The sequence below is a fragment of the Haliotis asinina genome, chromosome 10 (assembly GCF_037392515.1).
Source record: "Haliotis asinina isolate JCU_RB_2024 chromosome 10, JCU_Hal_asi_v2, whole genome shotgun sequence".
Taxonomy (NCBI): domain Eukaryota; kingdom Metazoa; phylum Mollusca; class Gastropoda; order Lepetellida; family Haliotidae; genus Haliotis; species Haliotis asinina.
Window position 1 is genome coordinate 17,436,452 of NC_090289.1, and position 25,301 is coordinate 17,461,752.

Genomic DNA, 25,301 nt, shown 5'->3' on the forward strand with positions numbered 1-25,301 from the left:
CTCGTAGCGTTCAGGTTTCCTCGTATTACGACCAGTTGTGTACGTTGATTCCCACAAATCCCTCCCCACACCACCGGACTGCCTCCTCCAAAAGGATGTACTACTTGGACGCAGTTCGGCGTTTGTCTTTTCCCCATGTGACAATATACTCGCACCCGGCCACCATTGGAAGTTGGTGAGTCGACTTTCGTCTGTGAAAAACACTCGTGCAGTCCTTGCCCACTTTCACCTACGTCGACAATGTTCCTTGGGCAATGCCATTCCATTCAGAAGACGTCGAGTTCTGATACCTGCTGCACATAGGCAGACGTCGTAGCACGGTACGTCGAATTATGGCATGTTCTAGAGCCGTTGCCGTCGTTTCTGTTGCCGTGATTACCTGCTTGCGCAGATAAAGAGAACGCAGGTGGTCAGGTGGTCTGCCTGATCGTGACCAGTCTTGGGTGCTGCCAGACTGCTTGTAACGCTGGAACGGCCTGAAGATGGTACCACGTGTACACCTCATGGTCCTTGCAATATTGCTGTTGTTGACGTCCGTCCTCTCTTGCGCTGTTGCCCGTGGCATAATTCTGGTGCTTCTTTTTTTTTGTCAGCCGAGATGTATGGCCACCTATTCGTTTGCGTGTTCTCGACAAGCATGTTACTAAATATCCGAGATGCGCGTTTTGCCATTTTTCACAAATTCACGTGCTTCTCCACAGCCAACATGCTGCGTTTGGGCGCATGATTAGTCAGTGTGTGGGCGAACCGTTTCGGCCTAGAAGGAGCGCGATATCATCCATGTAAAGGCGTGTTAGGGATCTGTGCTCATTAGGTCCGGAATAGTTACCCGTCTCTTTATTAAGCAGGAAGCTCAAAGGATTTAAAGACAAGCAAAAAAGCATGTATGTTATTTTTGTTATGTTGCTCTTTTAGCATTATTTCAGCAATACATGTCAAAACATTGAATACAGAACAGTCTCGTTTACTGTTTACTGGGTTCCGTCCTGTTGCGCAACTTAATACGATAGCCAGTCCAGAATTTTGAGACTGTCATTTAACTGGATGGATAAATACTAATCAGTATGATGAGATAAGTCTACGCACTTGCATAATGCAACACTAAGCTCCCTATAATCCTGACAAACACGTCGTACAATGTGTTCTGTCTTACAGCGAGCTCTGACACACGGAAACATGGAAATCGTGGAAATCTCAAAACGAGGCGCTGCCGCTAGAAATGTTTGGCGGTCTGTGACGGAACTGTTATTACATCAACCTCATTGTGCGTTACAGAACTACGTTCAGTTAGCGCAGAAAACACATAACAGGTGTAACCAGTGAGCCAGATGCATTGTAAATCATTTTACGACCTCAGCAGACAGGGTCAATCTGTGATTCCATAATTCAAGTATGTTGCCTGAACCTCGACATAATGTAGTGAATGACGGTGCAATTAAAGTTTTAAAATAAAATTCATTTGTAAATACCATTTTCTAATGAAACAAGGAATTGGAATTCAGTTTAACCAGAGCTGTTTGTGGTATCAATTTTCACTTTCACACGAGAAAAATTCCAATCGACTGAAAAGCAAGTCGATGTCTGGATATGTTAATGAGACTTAAGTTTCGGTATGCACGACAAGGGACACCAGAAATAAGCATCACACATTGTGCCCTGTGGAGAATCGAATCTGGGTCTTCGGCGTTGCGGGCTTTAATCAGCTACGTAATTACGAGCTTTAATTACGGTAATCAACTGATAAAACGCTTGAACAACTGTTGATAGACCTGTTGATCAGGCTGTCAGATACTTTCGGGTGCCAGAAAATACAACGTTGATAACTCGAGCAACCAGGACCAAGTACACCCACTTCAACAACGTGACATATTTAAATTTGACTGATAAGATGTGACCTTCCCAATATAGCAGTACGCTATTACTGTGTATGTGGACGTTGTATAATCAAGACGCTGTCATGGCGGATATCAAGGTAATATTATATTTGTTCATGGAGATATCGTTGTTTTGTTTCAATGATTGCTGTAACTATTCAATGACATGGAGCACGTTTATTACGCTGAAACAACCATCGTTAATAATAGTTACCACTACCCTCACTTCTGAACGTCTTCGTATGAACTGAGGAATTTGCTTCTCATGGTTTGTTGTCTATAATGCCGAGTTGAAGTCATCTCTCACTGAGTTAGATGACTGAACACCTGTACTATTTTTGACATTTTGCGTGCCTGCGTGCCTGCCTGCCTGCCTGTCTGTCTATCTATCTATCTGGATGCATATATGTATATGGATATGTTGATATCTGTTTTTATCAGACAAGATTAATGTTAGTTTACTAGCGCTCGCCCCTGGAGATACTAAGTTGCAGTTCAGCTGAACATTGGGTTCACACATGCAACTCACTAGCGTCCAGTCGTTTTCCCCCACTGATTTCAAGGGCAAGGTAATAACAAAAATTACTGTGTCTTTTCTCATAACGCACCGGCTTCTGTCTGATGATACTTCACTGTGTTCATATGCAAGTGGAGAATGAGACGTATCATAATGTCGAGATCATACGCTGGATGTCAGTGATTTTATAAAGTGGTATTAGGCACGCACCAACTTGTCACCAACACGGTTGGGGACACCAGAAGTGGACTTCACACACTATACCCATGTATGGAGTCGAAAAACCGGGCATTCGGCGTGACAAGCGGACGTTTAAACCACTAGGCTACCCCACCGCCCCACACGCCGAATGAAATACCATTCAAACGGAGTTGGACACAAGTCCGTTTAAACTCATGTTCATCAAGTATGTGTGTAATCTAGCATGCACCGACGCACGTAATATAAATCTAGGTGTAAAATTATGATCCCAAAGTTTGATTGATTAGGAATGTTTACATATTTAGGTTAATGGATATCAAAATACACAAAAGCAGAAGCTCCACGTCGTATTTTGCATTCAGTGTTTGTAAAGTGAATATTCACAGCAGTCTACTCGGGAATGTGATAAGGTATTCACGTAGTTAGAGCACTAGGCGTACAGTTCGGCAATGAGAGAGGGAGAGTCATGGATTTTAGAAAGTGTTTATCTAAGCCAAGTACTTAGTCATCATCATTTCATGATACTTTAGGTAAAACCCAAGGGTGAGTGAGTTTGTAAGTGAGTGAACAACGTTAGCAATATCACGGCAGTGAGTATTGTTTTACGCCGCTTTTAGCAACGTTCCACAAATATCACGCCGGGGACACCAGAATGGGCTTCGTACAGTGTACCCCGGTGGGGAATTGAACCCGGGCCTTCGGCGTGACAAGCGAACGCTTCAACCACTAGCTATAGGTTACCCCATTGCCCCAGGGCATGGAACGCCCAAAATACACTTCAGGAATTTTACCTATGTCTTAGTTTTAGTCATGACCTAGGTAATTGTGAGAAATGGCACTTGAACATTCAGACAACGCTCGAGGACTGGTCCGACACCGACAATTCGCTTTTTTAGTCAGAACAGCAACATCAGCATTCAGACATCTTAACGAAGTCCTACCTGTAAGGCTTGATTATTTTCGTTCTAGGAAACTCCCGAAAGGGCCACTTGGGGATCGCAAGTGGAGTTTGTACTAACCTGCGTAGGATGCGCTGTTGGACTTGGCAATGTGTGGAGGTATCCGTATCTGGCCTATAAGAATGGAGGAGGTATTGTATTCATGAACTTTACAGCACGTGTATGTCTTTCTGGAGAAGAAATAATTCGGCTCATTTGTATATTTTGATAAACGGACCCAAATAGAATGTGTTTCATAAATGTCCGCTGATATCGCATACGAACTGTAGTTAATTTTTGTTGTCAGTTTTGTTACAAGTATGTGTGAGAATGAGTGGAAGTGTTTAAGGAAGCAATGCTGTGGTAAAAGAATACACGTTTGGTTAGAATGATATTAACAACAGATAACATGTGACTCTTAGTTGATGTTAGCATGAAGCCTTGAGCTTATAATGATGCTGAAATGATATGGTGGATTATGATCTTCAAATTTAGACAGACTGCCTCACCGGTGAAGAAGAATGGTCATGTTTGTAATGTCTAACTACAAATGTCTGACTAGGTAAATAACACGTTTTCCTGAGATTACTCACGTTTATTATGTCAATCATCTTATACTGTATCCATCATTCATGAGTTAGCTGCTTATGTTTACACAACAATACGATTACACACGTTTTACGTAAGATATAGATCGTGAATGTTCTCTCCAGGGGGTAAATTGGTCAACACATAATGCTTATCGATAATGTAAACACAAAAGCAAAACAAAAAAGGTCCACTCTGCTCTCAGTGACATGTGGTGCGGGCACAGCAGTGAAATGCCATTGGCTGGCCGATTCAGGGAATTGAACACCATTCGGTGATGTTTTTCAACCAGTCAGATTTTTGAACGCTTTAGAACTCTGCCAATTTTTTTCAAATAATGGTGCTAGAGCCTACACTACGGAAACAATAGCAGACTAGACCTGATGTGTGCACATTCTAATGTTCATTAGATACAATACAATGTTTCACTAAATGCCATTAACATTTTCAGGTGCATTTCTACTGCCGTACTTCTTGAGCCTTTTTCTGTTGGGAATGCCGCTATTTGCACTTGATATCAACCTTGGGCAGTTCGCAAGTGTTGGACCACTCAGAATATGGCGTCTGAGTCCTATTTTCAGAGGTTGGTCTGATTTTCGCACGAAGGATGACACATATGCTCAATGTTGTTTTACATATAGGTCGTAATTTGTGTAATCGTTATAGTGGTAGTGGGTATCGCAGTAATCGTTATAGTGGTAGTGGGTATCGCAGTAATCGTTATAGTGGTAGTAGGTATCGCAGTAATCGTTATAGTGGTAGTAGATATCGCAGTAATCGTTATAGTGGTAGTAGGTATCGCAGTAATCGTTATAGTGGTAGTTGGTATCGCAGTAATCGTTATAGTGGGAGTAGGTATCGCAGTAATCGTTATAGTGGTAGTAGGTATCGCAGTAATCGTTATAGTGGTAGTTGGTATCGCAGTAATCGTTATAGTGGTAGTTGGTATCGCAGTAATCGTTATAGTGGTAGTAGATATCGCAGTAATCGTTATAGTGGTAGTAGGTATCGCAGTAATCGTTATAGTGGTAGTGGGTATCGCAGTAATCGTTGTAGTGGTAGTAGGTATCGCAGTAATCGTTATAGTGGTAGTAGGTATCGCAGTAATCGTTGTAGTGGTAGTGGGTATCGCAGTAATCGTTATAGTGGTAGTAGGTATCGCAGTAATCGTTATAGTGGTAGTGGGTGTCGCAGTAATCGTTATAGTGGTAGTAGGTATCGCAGTAATCGTTATAGTGGTAGTGGATATCGCAGTAATCGTTATAGTGGTAGTGGGTATCGCAGTAATCGTTATAGTGGTAGTAGATATCGCAGTAATCGTTATAGTGGTAGTAGATATCGCAGTAATCGTTATAGTGGTAGTGGTAGACGTAGTAGTAACAACAGTAGTTAAATCAACCGTCGGTGATGATATTCAAGTAAATTTTATTTCCTTAGGCTGTGTAGAAAACAGTGGACTGGATATTGGAATATGGATATTTTATATTTTTCACTCGGAGATCAGGGTCTCATCTGACGGTGTTACATCCCTTTGCGCGCCTGTGTCCGATTATCATCAACTCCTAGTTATATACCGTGCTTAGTAACCGCCACACCTGTACTTGTGGGTTGTAGGAAAAAGGCATGTATCTACGACAAGCGTTACTTCTTGCCTTTGGCACACTGTAATGGAAAACTGTCCATAATACCATTCCTCCCATTAACAGGTCTTGGTATTGCCATGGTAACCGTGACATCATTCATCATGATCTACTACAGTGTTGTCATCGCGCAGTTTATATATTTCCTGTGTGCGTCGATGACGTCAGAACTCCCTTGGAGCTCATGTCTTCACGAATGGAATACATGTTCCTGTCGCATCGATGCCAACGATACGTCGTACTTGAACAACACCAACATCAACTGCAGTGAGTATGCCTGTAGTAAACCGATAGTGAGCAATTACTAATACTTTTATGTTTTCAAAAGCAGTGACAACTAAAACATCACCAAGGTAAACTGTAAAGTGTCCACCTTTCCTTCTCCCTTATAGGCGGTGTGCGAAATAACCACTGTCGGGTCAGTCAATCTTCACAGTCACTGATCCGACCGGCTGGTGAATGCTCATGGGGTCATTTTGTAAATATGCCGCTATCTTCGACTTGTTAAGTTACAGCATACTTTTAGATCATGCAAGAATATGACCTGATAAAAATCATCATTATCTTAGCAGGTTAATGATGAAATCCGTGTCTACATTCAAATTTTGAGCGAGTGAATTATTCGTGGGTTCGTAACTTCCAGGTATAACTAGTTACTCCTAGGCCAAATCTAGAGATAGCATCAAAATCAGTTAATATCACAACCTAGCCTTATCACCCCAACTGCCTACCTTGACCGTGTTCAACAGCAGTTCTTGTCACCGTTCATTAGACCTTGTGGTCAATACTCATACAGTTGGTCTATGAACACATGGACACTGTTTCAACAGTGGACTGAACCCAGTTTGTTTTTAGTAATCTGATGCATCCCGTGGATAGTTCCATATCAACAAGATGTTTTGGAGGGTGGGGGGTGACGTACTAATTACTGAATAACACGTGTACTGCTGCTTGGAGATCCTAAAACGTAGGGACCTTTCTAGCATTTGGCTTATGACTGTAGTCACACTGGCTTGCAAGATCTGGAAAGTATTTCGCAGTTTGCTTGGAGGTACACGTATTGGGTATTGTCATCATCAGTATACAACAGAAATGTGTGATTGATAAACATTAAATAAATTATATTTTTGTATTATATATTCTGATTGTAGGCCACGTGTAATTATATGCTTGCGTACGGTACGGTATTTCATTCTAAGATTAAATGAATTCAGTGTGTGGTTTGTTCATCTGAGTAAAGAGACAACCAAATGTGTACCAAGTGACTAAGCCTGGACGTTCGGCACATCAGTTTAAGCAATAAGTTTATAATGTAATAATAATGTACTTCAGCGGATCGGGACGTTGTTTTCCCAAATGCCACACGATCACCCAGTGAAGAGTATTACAAGTAAGTAACTAAAAACCTTCACATTTCCAGCGAACGTTTTTTTACACAGTTCTAACACCTGCATGATTTGCTGCACTCAACAAATCTGCCACACCCCTTCTTATTCCATGCAGAAGAAGTGGGACACCCAAGCTGGTATCAGTAAATTACATGCAATAAAACCCTATATCAGTTACACCTACTTGGGTTGTCAGTCCAGATTTGAAGAAGTCATCTTGCCACGATGTCGTGTTGAACTTGACTGTGTTGAGTATTCCATCACAACTATTTCAAATCATGAACTATGAGGGGTCTTTTTAACAATATCAGTTCTCATTTAATTATTGCAATTTATAAAGATTTTATTTTGTTAAATGATTTGTAAATATATAGCGATTTTATTATTGGTAGTTTAGATTAGTGACTGCGATTTTTAGTGGCTGTACCCTCAAAGGGGGTCCTCCTGAGCTAGTACGTAAGTCCAGAATTCGAAGAAAATTTACAAATATCAGCCGTTTTAATTTTTTTTGTTATTCTAATTTGGGCTAAATTTGACCACAACTATCAGCTACTGAAACGTTCATATAAGTCCAGCTAGGATCCATACAGGTAGCGAATGTGCTGTAAGTCTCCCTGGCCCCTAGTATCTATCTCCAGAGGTTGGCGATCTATAACCCGTTTGTATATTGTATCGTCCAAGCAATGCAACTACTTTTAACTTTCCATCCACGTTTTAGTTGTATTTTTGATATTCTAGTTGATTTACTGTCCTTCTACGACAGGTTTGAATATTTTAGGAATATTCCATTTCAGTGTCAAATGTGTTCTCGTCACAATATGGCTGAAATATTGCCATATGTGACGTTAAATCTTAACTCTTTCACTCCATGACGTTTTGTAATTAGTAAGGCAAATATTTACGAATCCTATTTTTTGAAAAGGATATTTCTACCAAACCTAATAATTTAAGAAAACAGCTAGAACTGGATTTACTTCAGACCCATATTCAATCCAATATTCTGCTGAATTTTGCAAAGGGATCCCAGTTTCCAGGATGTCTTCATTATGTATACAAACGTCATCACTTGTACTCATATTGGCAGTTTCCATGTGCTGGAGATGTCAGACGGTATCGGCTCCGTGGGAAAGATGAAGTGGGAATTAACGCTGTGCAACCTCCTGTCTTGGACTGTCTGCTGTATCATCATCATGAAGGGAATCAAGTCACTCGGGAAGGTAATAGCACTTGAACATTAATGTATGGACAGGAGGTACACCTGTCCTCGACTGCCTGTATCATCATCATCATCAAGGGAATCAAGTCACTCGGGAAGGTAATAGCACATGAACATTAATGTATGGACAGGAGGTACACCTGTCCTCGACTGCCTGTATCATCACCATCATCATCAAGGGAATCAAGTTACTCGGGAAGGTAATAGCACATGAACATTAATGTATGGACAGGAGGTACACCTGTCCTCGACTGCCTGTATCATCATCATCATGAAGGGAATCAAGTCACTCGGGAAGGTAATAGCACATGAACATTAATGTATGGACAGGAGGTACACCTGTCCTCGACTGCCTGTATCATCACCATCATCATCAAGTGAATCAAGTCACTCGGGAAGGTAATAGCACATGAACATTAATGTATGGACAGGAGGTACACCTGTCCTCGACTGCCTGTATCATCATCATCATGAAGGGAATCAAGTCACTCGGGAAGGTAATAGCACATGAACATTAATGTATGGACAGGAGGTACACCTGTCCTCGACTGCCTGTATCATCATCATCATGAAGGGAATCAAGTCACTCGGGAAGGTAATAGCACATGAACATTAATGTATGGACAGGAGGTACACCTGTCCTCGACTGCCTGTATCATCACCATCATCATCAAGTGAATCAAGTCACTCGGGAAGGTAATAGCACATGAACATTAATGTATGGACAGGAGGTACACCTGTCCTCGACTGCCTGTATCATCATCATCATGAAGGGAATCAAGTCACTCGGGAAGGTAATAGCACTTGAACATTAATGTATGGACAGGAGGTACACCTGTCCTCGACTGCCTGTATCATCACCATCATCATCATCAAGTGAATCAAGTCACTCGGGAAGGTAATAGCACTTGAACATTAATGTATGGACAGGAGGTACACCTGTCCTCGACTGCCTGTATCATCATCATCATGAAGGGAATCAAGTCACTCGGGAAGGTAATAGCACTTGAACATTAATGTATGGACAGGAGGTACACCTGTCCTCGACTGCCTGTATCATCACCATCATCATCATCAAGTGAATCAAGTCACTCGGGAAGGTAATAGCACATGAACATTAATGTATGGACAGGAGGTACACGTGTCCTCGACTGCCTGTATCACCATCATCATCATCAAGGGAATCAAGTCACTCGGGAAGGTAATAGCACATGAACATTAATGTATGGACAGGAGGTACACGTGTCCTCGACTGCCTGTATCATCACCATCATCATCATCATCAAGGGAATCAAGTCACTCGGGAAGGTAATAGCACATGAACATTAATGTATGGACAGGAGGTACACCTGTCCTCGACTGCCTGTATCATCACCATCATCATCATCAAGTGAATCAAGTCACTCGGGAAGGTAATAGCACATGAACATTAATGTATGGACAGGAGGTACACCTGTCCTCGACTGCCTGTATCATCACCATCATCATCATCAAGTGAATCAAGTCACTCGGGAAGGTAATAGCACATGAACATTAATGTATGGACAGGAGGTACACCTGTCCTCGACTGCCTGTATCATCACCATCATCATCATCAAGTGAATCAAGTCACTCGGGAAGGTAATAGCACATGAACATTAATGTATGGACAGGAGGTACACCTGTCCTCGACTGCCTGTATCATCACCATCATCAAGGGAATCAAGTCACTCGGGAAGGTAATAGCACATGAACATTAATGTATGGACAGGAGGTACACCTGTCCTCGACTGCCTGTATCATCACCATCATCATCATCAAGGGAATCAAGTCACTCGGGAAGGTAATAGCACATGAACATTAATGTATGGACAGGAGGTACACCTGTCCTCGACTGCCTGTATCATCACCATCATCATCATGAAGGGAATCAAGTCACTCGGGAAGGTAATAGCACTTGAACATTAATGTATGGACAGGAGGTACACCTGTCCTCGACTGCCTGTATCATCACCATCATCATCATCAAGGGAATCAAGTCACTCGGGAAGGTAATAGCACATGAACATTAATGTATGGACAGGAGGTACACCTGTCCTCGACTGCCTGTATCATCACCATCATCATCAAGGGAATCAAGTCACTCGGGAAGGTAATAGCACATGAACATTAATGTATGGACAGGAGGTACACCTGTCCTCGACTGCCTGTATCATCACCATCATCATCAAGGGAATCAAGTCACTCGGGAAGGTAATAACACATGAACATTAATGTATGGACAGGAGGTACACCTGTCCTCGACTGCCTGTATCATCACCATCATCATCAAGGGAATCAAGTCACTCGGGAAGGTAATAGCACTTGAACATTAATGTATGGACAGGAGGTACACCTGTCCTCGACTGCCTGTATCATCACCATCATCATCAAGGGAATCAAGTCACTCGGGAAGGTAATAGCACATGAACATTAATGTATGGACAGGAGGTACACCTGTCCTCGACTGCCTGTATCATCACCATCATCATCAAGGGAATCAAGTCACTCGGGAAGGTAATAGCACATGAACATTAATGTATGGACAGGAGGTACACCTGTCCTCGACTGCCTGTATCATCACCATCATCATCATCAAGGGAATCAAGTCACTCGGGAAGGTAATAGCACATGAACATTAATGTATGGACAGGAGGTACACCTGTCCTCGACTGCCTGTATCATCACCATCATCATCAAGTGAATCAAGTCACTCGGGAAGGTAATAGCACATGAACATTAATGTATGGACAGGAGGTACACCTGTCCTCGACTGCCTGTATCATCACCATCATCAAGGGAATCAAGTCACTCGGGAAGGTAATAGCACATGAACATTAATGTATGGACAGAAGGTACACCTGTCCTCGACTGCCTGTATCATCATCATCATCAAGGGAATCAAGTCACTCGGGAAGGTAATAGCACATGAACATTAATGTATGGACAGGAGGTACACGTGTCCTCGACTGCCTGTATCATCACCATCATCAAGGGAATCAAGTCACTCGGGAAGGTAATAGCACATGAACATTAATGTATGGACAGGAGGTACACCTGTCCTCGACTGCCTGTATCATCATCATCATCAAGGGAATCAAGTCACTCGGGAAGGTAATAGCACATGAACATTAATGTATGGACAGGAGGTACACCTGTCCTCGACTGCCTGTATCATCACCATCATCATCATCAAGGGAATCAAGTCACTCGGGAAGGTAATAGCACATGAACATTAATGTATGGACAGGAGGTACACCTGTCCTCGACTGCCTGTATCACCATCATCATCATCAAGTGAATCAAGTCACTCGGGAAGGTAATAGCACATGAACATTAATGTATGGACAGGAGGTACACCTGTCCTCGACTGCCTGTATCATCACCATCATCATCATCAAGGGAATCAAGTCACTCGGGAAGGTAATAGCACATGAACATTAATGTATGGACAGGAGGTACACCTGTCCTCGACTGCCTGTATCATCACCATCATCATCATCAAGTGAATCAAGTCACTCGGGAAGGTAATAGCACATGAACATTAATGTATGGACAGGAGGTACACCTGTCCTCGACTGCCTGTATCATCACCATCATCATCATCAAGGGAATCAAGTCACTCGGGAAGGTAATAGCACATGAACATTAATGTATGGACAGGAGGTACACCTGTCCTCGACTGCCTGTATCACCATCATCATCATCAAGGGAATCAAGTCACTCGGGAAGGTAATAGCACATGAACATTAATGTATGGACAGGAGGTACACCTGTCCTCGACTGCCTGTATCATCACCATCATCAAGGGAATCAAGTCACTCGGGAAGGTAATAGCACATGAACATTAATGTATGGACAGGAGGTACACCTGTCCTCGACTGCCTGTATCATCACCATCATCATCATCAAGGGAATCAAGTCACTCGGGAAGGTAATAGCACATGAACATTAATGTATGGACAGGAGGTACACCTGTCCTCGACTGCCTGTATCATCACCATCATCATCAAGTGAATCAAGTCACTCGGGAAGGTAATAGCACTTGAACATTAGTGTATGGACAGAAGGTACACCTGTCCTCGACTGCCTGTATCATCATCATCATCATCATCAAGTGAATCAAGTCACTCGGGAAGGTAATAGCACATGAACATTAATGTATGGACAGGAGGTACACCTGTCCTCGACTGCCTGTATCATCACCATCATCATGAAGGGAATCAAGTCACTCGGGAAGGTAATAGCACATGAACATTAATGTATGGACAGGAGGTACACCTGTCCTCGACTGCCTGTATCATCACCATCATCAAGGGAATCAAGTCACTCGGGAAGGTAATAGCACATGAACATTAATGTATGGACAGGAGGTACACCTGTCCTCGACTGCCTGTATCATCACCATCATCATCATCAAGGGAATCAAGTCACTCGGGAAGGTAATAGCACATGAACATTAATGTATGGACAGAAGGTACACCTGTCCTCGACTGCCTGTATCATCACCATCATCATCATCAAGGGAATCAAGTCACTCGGGAAGGTAATAGCACATGAACATTAATGTATGGACAGGAGGTACACCTGTCCTCGACTGCCTGTATCATCACCATCATCATCATCAAGGGAATCAAGTCACTCGGGAAGGTAATAGCACATGAACATTAATGTATGGACAGGAGGTACACCTGTCCTCGACTGCCTGTATCATCACCATCATCATCATCAAGGGAATCAAGTCACTCGGGAAGGTAATAGCACTTGAACATTAATGTATGGACAGGAGGTACACCTGTCCTCGACTGCCTGTATCATCACCATCATCATCAAGGGAATCAAGTCACTCGGGAAGGTAATAGCACATGAACATTAATGTATGGACAGGAGGTACACCTGTCCTCGACTGCCTGTATCATCACCATCATCATCAAGTGAATCAAGTCACTCGGGAAGGTAATAGCACTTGAACATTAGTGTATGGACAGAAGGTACACCTGTCCTCGACTGCCTGTATCATCATCATCATCATCATCAAGTGAATCAAGTCACTCGGGAAGGTAATAGCACATGAACATTAATGTATGGACAGGAGGTACACCTGTCCTCGACTGCCTGTATCATCACCATCATCATGAAGGGAATCAAGTCACTCGGGAAGGTAATAGCACATGAACATTAATGTATGGACAGGAGGTACACCTGTCCTCGACTGCCTGTATCATCACCATCATCAAGGGAATCAAGTCACTCGGGAAGGTAATAGCACATGAACATTAATGTATGGACAGGAGGTACACCTGTCCTCGACTGCCTGTATCATCACCATCATCATCATCAAGGGAATCAAGTCACTCGGGAAGGTAATAGCACATGAACATTAATGTATGGACAGAAGGTACACCTGTCCTCGACTGCCTGTATCATCACCATCATCATCATCAAGGGAATCAAGTCACTCGGGAAGGTAATAGCACATGAACATTAATGTATGGACAGGAGGTACACCTGTCCTCGACTGCCTGTATCATCACCATCATCATCATCAAGGGAATCAAGTCACTCGGGAAGGTAATAGCACATGAACATTAATGTATGGACAGGAGGTACACCTGTCCTCGACTGCCTGTATCATCACCATCATCATCATCAAGGGAATCAAGTCACTCGGGAAGGTAATAGCACTTGAACATTAATGTATGGACAGGAGGTACACCTGTCCTCGACTGCCTGTATCATCACCACCATCATCATGCACCTGTCCTTGACTGTATCATCGTCTATCATCATCATCATCATCATCATCATCATCATCAAAGGAATCAGGTGACTGGGGAAGGTAAGATAGCATCAACATTAATGTCAGTACAAAAGTCCTCGACTTTTATATGCTGTCCATGAATGTGACTACTGAGTATGAGTCCTGTGTTGTTTAAGATGCTATGCAACATGTACAATATTTCACAACAGGTTATCTACGTCTTCACTGTCCTGCCCTACATTCTACTGACTGTAATGCTTATCCGTGGTCTGACTCTGGATGGATATCTGGATGGTGTCAAGTACTACATCACCCCACAGCCAGAAAAACTCTCATCTGCATCTGTAAGCATTAAGACGCAGACCAGTTTCTTGTAGAGGTAGTCTGTCGAACAGACCCTAAAGCAAAAATATCCAAGAAGGCCCATGCAGATCTGGAATGGGGTGTTTGGGTGTTGGGTGTTGGGTGTTGGGTGTTGGGTTGGGCACTAGATATGGGCGTAACGCATTGTACCCATGTAGGGAATCAGGGTGTCGAGCTGATGTTTATCCATCAGGCTACCTTACCGCCATTGACTATGTAAGACACGTGTGATATCGACTGGAAGCAACTGCTTTGACGATCATGTTTAGGAATAAACACCTGATAGGACCTGTGCTGTCCATTCCTGTTGACTCTGTTGGAGTTTCAATACTGCTGCAATGCTACAATGAGGTCTACATCAGACCTTACTACCCGAGGGAGAAGTTGAGAAGTTCAACGTATTTATCTTAGTCATGTCAAATGTACAGAATATCATTTTATCACATTTTGAAGACGGCTAAGGTCGTTATAGACAATATGATATGTAAACAAAATGGCGTCTGCCTCTCGACTGGGTTTTTGAAATGAGTGAAATATATTCGGACAAGATTAAAGCTGCTATAAAAACTGTTAATTATGTGTCAGTTGAGTGTACAAATAATACAATGTATGAAACAATTTAAACAAAGCAGTGAAAGTCGGTAACAATTATGTGTACAACTGTGAACTCAAAAATAGCTAAGCGAGATTTTTCGAACCCGAACGTCATATGACGATAATTATACGATTGTTAGGTTCTCTTCGGAGGGTTTGGTGGTTAACGTGGCCGTAACGTAATATTGTTTCCAGTTGTCATCCTCCTGGGAGGTGTAACATTTGAAACTTGTTAAAGCGTCATTGACTCGATGAAATTAAAGTAATATGCACGACGGTAAGATAAGTAGTTATAACACAGATCTGTAGCTGTCTTCGTCCTATATTGAAGGTGTGGGGCGATGCAGCAGTGCAGATTTTCTTCTCAACGAGTACCTGTTCTGGGGCCCTCATAGCGATGGCTAGTTATAACAAATTCAATAACAACACCCTCAGGCAAGTGCATTTCTGTAAATACACTATCCGAACTCGCTTTCTTAAAAACGTAAAACAGCTCAATAGACCATTATTCAAAGGTACACAGAAAATATGTTATAATAATATTATTAATCAGAACAAAACTTACATCCTTCAGCGAACTCTGAAGCACAAGAGAATTTAAGACTTAAAATATACATCGTGTGAGAATTTCGAGTCGGGCGTCATCTCAAAATATCTCTTTTTAAATCTATAATCAAAGGAAAGACACGAACGTCAGTGCTCAGAATGTGCAAAATGATTCTACTTACGGAATCAGATTAACGTTGTTTATCCATCACGTGGTATATTTTCATATATCTTTGATGTTTTCAGGGATGCGACGTTGATACCTTTGATTAACTGATGTTTTCAGGGATGCGATGCTGATACCTTTGATTAACTGCCTTACAAGCTTCTTTGCTGGATTCGCAATATTCTCAGTGCTCGGTTTCATGGCGTACACAAAACACGTGGACGTTGCGGACGTGACAGCACAAGGTTTGAGATATCATTCTGAATCATGTAAATAAAACACAAATTATTATCTGTATATCTGTATTATCTGTAGAGCTTGGGAAATATTGTCACATTATGCCGAGAGAAAATTGATTATCAACGTATTACGTGAATGATCATAGTTCTGTCCGTGTTTGGACCTCTCTTTTTCGCGTTGTACATCAAGGCCCGAGGTGATTGTATCGAGATGCAAGGTGTTGATCTTCACGCCTATGCAAACAAACATGCAACTTCTGAGAACTCCCGGAATGTTATCTCCATCTAGAGGAGTGAACTGTTACTATTAAGTCATGTCTGACTTGTACCAAACCGAAGATGAATGATGGGAAAACTAAGGCAATCCTTGTTGGACAAAGTAGAAAAACACATCCTTTTGGGAACAGGGACATATAGATTGGTAATAGTTCTCTCCTGCTGTTAGAAACCATGGTTTTGTGACTGTGAGCCAAGGTTACCAACACTTGCAGAACCCGCTATCACCATCTTCGCGACATTGGTCACATTCGACAAATGCTGTCCGGAGAAGACACATGCGGCTTTGTTGGCTCTTTTGTTCCAATCACGATTAGACTATTGGAACAGTCTGTATTACGGTTTGCTCCATAGAGTGCAGAACACTTGTGCAAGGATTAACAGCAGACCAAAAAAGCGCAGTCGTATCACGCCTGTCTTGAAGTCCTTGCAGTGGCTGCCAATGCGAGCAAGAGTAGACGTTTAGACTCTCCTGCCTGCTTATCATTGCTTTGACACACTATCCAAGCACAATCCCGTAAGAACATTAGAGTCAACTAATCCTGATCTTCTGGAAATACCAAAATGCCAACTGAAGTCATATGGCTCATTCAGCCATGCTGTGCCTTCTCTCTAGAATGCTCTTCCCCATGATATCAGACTGTCACCAGCACTAGACATGTTCAAAGACATTCTTTTTCCGAAAATCACCTCACGTATCACCTCTCCATTCCTACCCGTTTTCAAATATTGGGTATGTACCTATCATATACAGCGATTAGAGCAGACACTTAGGTCGTTGAGTATTTTAGCACTTTATAAATTCACATATTATTGTTATTATTATTATTATCTATCCCTAGCTTATAACGATAATCACCTTGGAGAAGACATTTAGAGAATTACGTGTTTCAGGACCCGGTCTGGTGTTCGTTGTATATCCCGAGGCTCTGTCCAGGATGCCGATTCCACCTCTATGGTCCATCCTCTTCTTCATCATGTTGATTACACTTGGATGGAGCTCTATGGTACATAAGTGGGGAATACTTGGGCCCGTACACGGTTTTCGTTAGGTAGCATTTGTAGCTAACTTGGGAGTTTCAGTGTCTGACCAGGATTCGAAAACGGGTAAATGATTCATCGTATTTCCATGTTCAATCCATATTATAACATGTGAAATGGACCCTAGTTTCTATAACCAAGTTTTCTGCACATGTATTAATAAAAGCTACTACCGTTGTGACAGAACACAAAAGTAACATTACTTATCATTTCTGTGAAAGTATTGGATTGAATACTGATAAAGTATTGCTACTGGCTGTAAAACAGCTGCAATAACACTTCTACTTATTGAAGCGATGCAGATGTGTCAACTTCAGTTAATTATTTACCAACATGCTCCAAAGGAAGGCAACCGAGAGTGTTCTCTCCTTGACAGATATCTGGAGTAGAGTCCGTCCTAACATCCATCATTGATGTATTCCCTCAACTAGCGACGGGCAGAAATAACTATTTGTTGCGAATAGGTGGATGTTTGCTGGGCTTCCTTCTCGGCCTTCCCCAAGTCACACAGGTGTGTATAGATACTTGGCACAGGTATGAAGGTACTCTTGTAATAGCGACCCGTGAAGATCTTGAGTAGAATAGGTATTCAGCAACCCATGCTTACCGCAAAAGGCGACTATGCTTGTCGTAATAGGCGACTAATGGAATCGAGTGGTCAGGCTTGCTGACACATGTCATCGGTTCCCAGTTGCGTAGATCGATGCTATTGCTGTTGATCACTGGATTGTCTGCTCCAGAGTCGATTATTTACAGCTCGCCGCCATACAGCTGGAATGTTGATGAGTGAGGCGTAAAGCTAAACTCACTCATTTGTGTCTATAATTATTTACTGTCAAATGTGATGCTTACCAATGAAAGGCAGGGTATTGTCATTAAGTTACCATAAACAGTCATCCATGAATGTACATCTTACCACAATATCATCTCCTGAATGTAATCCAATATGGTCTACATATTGTATATTATACATGGTGTATGCCTTTTTCTATGTGAATAAACATAATATCAACCGTGCCTTAACCAATTTTACATATGTTGATGTTTATCTTGTGTCGGAATATCCGCATTTCCTTATACAGAATCTGATCTTATTCTTGTTTGATGGTTTACATAGAACGATGGTACTACTGTGTCAATTTTAAATGCATCTTTTCAATGGACCGCGCAGAGTTACTACAAGCTAATGAATCCATTTGTTTGTGTGACAGGGTGGGAGCTACATCCTGAACCTGATGGACACATTCGTTGGCGGATTTCCACTCCTCATCATTGGTCTCACAGAAATTGTGGCCGTCATTTTTGTATATGGTAGGTTCTAGAAAAAGGGTCTTCTACACAATGAATGAAATCTAAACAATTTTAATTTTAAACATATATATATAAAATATATAAAATATCAACGCTCATGTGTCACGACGAGTCACTGTGCAGACCAAGTCGAGTCATTTCAATGAAAGATACAGTTTCAGTTTCAGTGGTTTCTTGAAGGCAAACTTTATGACACGGTCAAATGGAATGCGTTACTGATAATGTTAACTTGTCAACGTCTACAACGTTTTTCCAATTTTGAATAAACTGGTCCTTAAGGATTCGCTCAACATTTGAGACTAGCCACGGAGCAGAAAACCCAAGTGGATTGTTTAGAACATTACTTAGTCCAAAATTATTTAGGATGCACCTGATGAAATTATGCCAGGGATAATCATTACGGTTGATTTGAGAGTCCAGTGTGATAAAATTATGCATTACTTTGGCTAATTTTGTTACCTCATTTGTGAGATTCAAGTTATGCCAGAAAGGTATCATCCGTTTGTATATCTAAGTATCTGTATTCTAACATCGCCATATACCATAAAGCATGGCGTACAGTTTCTTAAACCTGCAGCTAGCCTAAGACATGTAAGGCAAACCCGTTGAATTAAGTCAGTATTTTCATAACCCCACCCCACTGAGCCATATGTTAGGATAGGAACAACCGGAGAATCAAATGATGCTAATACCATATCCAAAGGCAGGTTTGGGGTACGGGCTTTTCTTGAGCAATGCATACATTGCCTCAGAGCATTATCACATAATGTTTTTAATTCGTTTTTAAATTGTCTGTTTCTATGAATATTAATCCCAAGATATATATGGGTATCAACTATTTCTAACAGTTTCCTACCGTAAAAGAATGTTAGTTTCGAGGATTTAACTGGTCCTCTTACAAATATGTTTGTTTTAATTTTATTGATATTAACAATTAACCTCATTGTTGAGTAATCACAAAACGCATTTAGTGACTTTTGTAGGCCTTCTGTTGTAATATCAAAACCTTTGTCATCAGCATAAAATAATCCACATAATGGCATCGGGGTTATTTGGACACTTGATATCGGCACTTAACCCTGGACATTCTTTTGAAGTATGATTCTAAATTATTTGAGAATATAGAGAACAGTAGCGGAGAAAGGTTCTCTCGTTGTCTTACTCCGGGGCAGCATGGAAACTTAAGTAATTTGAATAAGTATTATTTACCTGGACTTAAGATTTGATGTCTTTATACATGAATATTATAGTATTACTACCTTTTTTCTGCATTTTTTACCATAATTTGTGTAAATAATTTCCGTAAGCAGCGTAAAATTGTGATAGGTCTATAAATGCTTGGATCTTTGATATCACCGTTATTTTTAAACATAGGCTAAATAATGTCATTTACGAACATTTCGGGCAAAGTACCTGTTGTAGGTATCAAATCAATGAATTCAACATTAACTGGTGATAAGATTTCGACCGAATCCATATTGCAATCGGTTCCTAGCTGATCGACACTCGCAGAATACTTCATTTCAAATCCTTTATTGCTTTAGTGATTTCTTCATCCTTGTATATGGTCGTTCAATTCTGCACAATCATGTTTCTGAATTAGGATCACTTTCATCTGCGCTCTCGTTATCATTACTGATTGTATCTTGAGCTTTGAAATACTTGAAAAAGTTTCAGTATCTGGCATTGCATCATTTCGCATGTTTATTAAATAACTTCCAGAATTCAAGAGGAGCGTTTTTGTGAATTTCTCAACATGTCGTGCAACTACTGTTAATATTGGCAACTGTTCCTATCCATATATTTTTGCACTCTTTTTATGGAACGATTTCTTTATTCAAAATATTATTTGTTTTTCAAAAAGTTTCTTCGCTTTGTTAGATTGTTTTCTGTGAAATTTCATTTCATTTCTGAACCACAGTTTATAAGTTCTCTTCACGCCCTTTTTCTTAACAGATTGTGTGGTCCCACATGTTTCTCGTGCAGCATTAGTAAGCATGTGCTTGATGTTCACCGGTAGGCTATTCACGTTACGCGGGTCACCGAGACCTGTGCGATGATAATTTTAATGATTTCCTGTATTTATTTAAGAATTCATCTCATTTTATTCTTAATCCATTCAGGTATTCGCCGATTCAAAGACGATGTTAGGATGATGATTGGGCTCCGGATGAACATTGTGGAAACCATAGTTTACAACTACTTCCTGTTGTGCTGGGGAATTATCTCCCCTGTGCTGCTGGTGGTGAGCGAACATGTGACCGAGTGCATGTTGTGTATCGCCATTTCAGCAATAATGAGAGAGAGAGAGAGAGAGAGAGAGAGAGAGAGAGAGAGAGAGAGAGAGAGAGAGAGAGAGAGAGAGAGAGAGAGAGAGAGAGAGAGAGAGAGAGAGAGAGAGAGAGAGAGAGAGAGAGAGAGAGAGACTGTCCGATCCTGTTTAAGTCTGAGTTCAATCAGATGATGGTTGGAAGAACAATATTTTCCGACTGATCTGTCAACATAGCACTAGTATTTGTTGAAATATTACAATGTATATGATAATATCATGTAATGAAAGCACATGACAGTTATGAACAGCATAACTGAGAATATACATTTTGTCAGGACGCATAGATACAGATCGGAGCCCAGTCAGACTGAGGTCGCAGGCGTTATATAAGGCTAACCAAGCGTTCTGGTCTAGAAAAATTAGATTCACGGGGTATAGACATAAGAAACAGAGGAGGCAACTCTTTACAACTGCGGACAAGTCATTCCAAACTGATCTCTAGAATACAACCCAGAACCTGTATATATGACTTCTGTCTTGTAATGCTGTACACTTAATTTTATTGTTTGAATGCAACTGTGATTCACTATATACATTCTGTACATGTATGCATGCATGTTCATTATGTTCAGGTCGTCATAGTGTTCAAGTGCATGCAGTACACCCCTATTATTGGCCCGGGCTATCCAGACTGGTCTGAAGCCCTGGGGTGGCTGATAGTGGCAGCTATCCTAATCTCTATACCCGCGTGGTTCTGTGGTTATTTCTGCTACAAGGGAGGATTCGAGGTACGTTGGTTTTGATGCTTTTGATTACCAGAACAAAGTGGTAGTTTTATTGCTGCTTGTGGGGTGACATTTGTCTTAAATTTTGTAGTGATACCCAGAAGAAATGAAGCGGTCCCACCGTACACAAGTGTCAGGCGAATCTGTGGTTTTGTTTCACCTAAGGGACACAACTCTGTACACACTACTGCTCCGATAATTCAAAATACATGAGCATTGACATAACAGTATGATAAACAGAATTATTTACAGCGCTGTACGTCGTTTTCATTAAGGTAACGTTGTCAACGTTGTCTAGATTCTAAACCTGTCTGCACAAAGAAACTAACAGTTTCACTAAAACTGGTTCTCTCACTGAGAAGCGACCTAGGATACAGATATAGTCCTCATGTATTACTTTTCAGAACTGATAAGGGAAACATGGGGTCAGACCCCAGGGTCAGTTGTGTGTTTTTATATGTTACTATATGCTCATACAATCGGCATGTACATATTTCTCGTTTGATTGCTCTCAGCTCTCAACGGTCTTAACAATCGCCCCGTGCGAAAATAATTATAGCATCATTGAAGACTCTCTCTATCTTAAAACAAAGTTCGATCAAGTGAATTCTATTGTAGTGAGGCGCGTAGTGACCCGCGTGTGTGTGTGTGTGCGTGTGCGTGCGCGTGCGTGCGTTCGTTCGTTCGTGTAACCACGCTAGATTGCAAAGCTTTATAATATATAGGTATCAGATTTCTGGGATGATTTGATACCTATCCTAAACCAATGACTGTAAGACATTTGCATCTGTCATACTGTCACAACGGTCCACATAACATTGTTCTAACTTAAAACATTTCTTGAAGGTATGGTGGAATCTGAGCAAGCCACTTGAAAATTGGGGCCCCAAGCTGGATGAAAACAAACATGGACGCTACTCCTCCCAGTTAGAACTGTCTCTACCAACACTGGAGAATGCATGTGTGAACGAAAAGGGTGGTGGCTTCATGAACGGTGGCTATGAAGAAGAGAAAAGCAAATTTTAGAAAGATCGACGCCAAACCAAAATGTACATGACAAACACAAATCCATAATGTACACGACAAACACAAGGACACCGTGACTGCAAAATAGACCCTACAGTCATTATCAACATGATGAAAATTCAGACCTTCCAAGGCTTCTGTGTACATCGGTTTCACCAGATTTATAAACAGAGTTGGGTCCCTACGTATTTCGTACGTATTTTAACACCATGTTCTGTCTTTGTCGCACCTTGGATAACTGGAAGTATTTACGTAGGTTTTTACAACTTCGACACCAAGTTGTTTGACGGTGAATTGTCCACTTGTATTTATATTTGTTGGTGTGCTTTCATGTGTAAAAACACTTGTTAGTTTGCTCAGAGAAACACATCTGACCGTAACTAATGTCTGACAGATGTTAATCCTTCGTTACTCCATGTCGTTAATCATGTACTTCTTATGTCCTTGTCTCGGTGTGTCAAAGGGAACTACATTTTACTCCACTGAAGCGGTGTACATAAAACTTTGTCGACGTAGTCCGTATGTTTCTCTATCCGAACTTTTTTGATGGAAAATGGAGGTGTCCAGATTAAAGCGGCCTGATGTGCATTTGTCATAGTAAAATCATAGTAAAGCGATTATATATTAAAACAGCTACTAGAAACTTGAATAAACTTATTGGACGTTTTTGACGGATCACGAATATTTCAATACACGATGTTTCCATTCAACTAATCAGTATTGCAGGTGAGGTTTATATGCCAACTTCAGGTCTAGCCCTTGTCCATAAATTTACCACGCCTACTGATATCTCCAACAGTGTATATAAAATCCCATTTGTGTTCCTTCCCTATTGACAGTACAAAAGCAGTCGGCACACACATGCTGCAGGTTACACGACACCCAATGTTTTCCCATAGACTTCAATAGTAACCCTATATTATTTTATAAAATATCCAGGCTATCAACAACCATTCCATGTACATAGGGGTGCGGTCTGGCCTTTACAATACAATAAAACAAATTCTGTCCAACTTGTCCGGCGATTTTTCTCCGAGAACAGGAAGCGGAACACAACAACCCTCCATTCCGCACCAAATGTCACCTACTTGAAAATATCTGTGAACACATAAGCATGAGTCATGGTGATAAAAATGGTAAGTTGTGGTAAGTTTTAATTACTGGATGAATGTGCTTTTAAACACATAAACGTCTTTCACTATTTCATCCAATCACATCCGTTACAGGCCTCTGTCCGTTTGAGTTGTTTCCATATGGTCCTCGCTCGGGGAGCATGTGATTCTGGTGTAGTGTAGTGGAACCTGCAAGCTGCACAAAATCCCAGATGGGTTACATGGAGTTGTCGCCCTTCCATCAACTAATGAGTATACCACTATTTCTCAGTGGCACTTTATTGGAATGTGTCGTCAGCTTTCTATGGCGGATATAATGTGCGTGCCACCTCACGTTATATACCAGCTACACATAGGTAATAAATTGGCCTAAGTATTACGTGAAACAACTTCAAGTCACCTTTGAAAAATTAACCCCGAAGTGGGGCCAAACTTACGAGGGTGTGTTGTTGAAAGGCTGTGCTCTTCCGAATACGCCAGCGATCAAACTAATTATTTGTGAGACACAAGGAGAAGTCAAATGATTCCATCGTTGGTTGCTCCATGCAGTGAGTCAGAAATACGGTTGTTATATTTTGAAAAAGGAGAGACTGTGTGATGTGTAAGGAATGGATTGCCCAATTGCTAGTCAAGGCTGCATCTGGTGTCTGTTTATTTTCTTTATGCGTTGACCATCTTTGTTAATCGAAGTGTTGACATTGAGGAAGAAAATGGTAACAAAGGTATACATGCATCTCCCGATTGAAATAATATATTTGCTGTCACGTTTGCTGATGTATCAGCAATTGCTGATTCTTGAGTCCAGTTACATCTGATGAAATGTTTCGATTATGAATTAACTGGTATGAACGTAAATGTGAAAGAGACGAAGGGTTTGTTGCTACATCCGACCTTGTGTCAACAAAGATAGCGGTCGCAGTTGCGAAGGTTTGTTCGCAGTGCTATTGAGATTTGGAGGGAAATCGTACAGACACATTGACAGGTCCGAAACTTTAAACAAATATGCAAGAACGCCTCCTACCTCTTTCAGAGTACCTCTAGAACTTCGTCAATTGTGTTGTCAAGTTTAATCGGCGATAATTTAAGAAGCGAAAGTGGGTTGTGATTTGTATGCTCAAGTTCCTAGACACCTGATTGGATAAAAAGCCAGCCAAGGGAGGTAATACATTCTTCCGACTGAGCCGTAGATGCATCCAGGGTAGAGTTGAGTTTTATCAGAACTGGAGATATAGAGGATGAATCCTGCCTTGCATCACAAGCACTTATAAACCTTGTTGTCTTAGCATGTCAGTTTGTCTATAATTGATTGCTGCATTGTCTGGTGATCTTTTGGCACTATATATAATCTGACTATGTCTGCAGCACGATGTCGATTTAGCGGCTTTACCGGATGCGCCAACTAAACTCTCTGGTGTAGCACAGCGTTTAC

The 25,301-nt window shown here is 41.3% G+C and overlaps 1 protein-coding gene across 2 annotated transcripts; it reads left to right on the forward strand.

Moving 5' to 3' along the window:
* The first annotated feature begins 1,676 nt into the window (after nt 1–1,676).
* LOC137299131 (sodium- and chloride-dependent glycine transporter 1-like) lies at nt 1,677–23,773 on the forward strand. Of its 2 annotated transcripts, none has more exons than XM_067831662.1 (15): nt 1,677–1,972; nt 3,562–3,682; nt 4,570–4,701; nt 5,825–6,025; nt 7,091–7,148; nt 8,231–8,363; nt 14,351–14,485; nt 15,430–15,533; nt 15,931–16,055; nt 17,220–17,332; nt 17,743–17,877; nt 18,578–18,677; nt 20,801–20,922; nt 21,582–21,737; nt 22,581–23,773. In XM_067831662.1, exons 1-15 carry the CDS (start codon nt 1,928–1,930, stop codon nt 22,758–22,760), a joined length of 1,860 nt encoding a protein of 619 aa, XP_067687763.1. In that variant the 5' UTR covers nt 1,677–1,927; the 3' UTR covers nt 22,761–23,773. The 2 variants fall into 2 exon arrangements, with proteins under 2 accessions (XP_067687763.1, XP_067687762.1); XM_067831661.1 differs by lacking the exon at nt 1,677–1,972 and adding an exon at nt 2,324–2,443.
* Nucleotides 23,774–25,301: the final 1,528 nt, after the last annotated feature.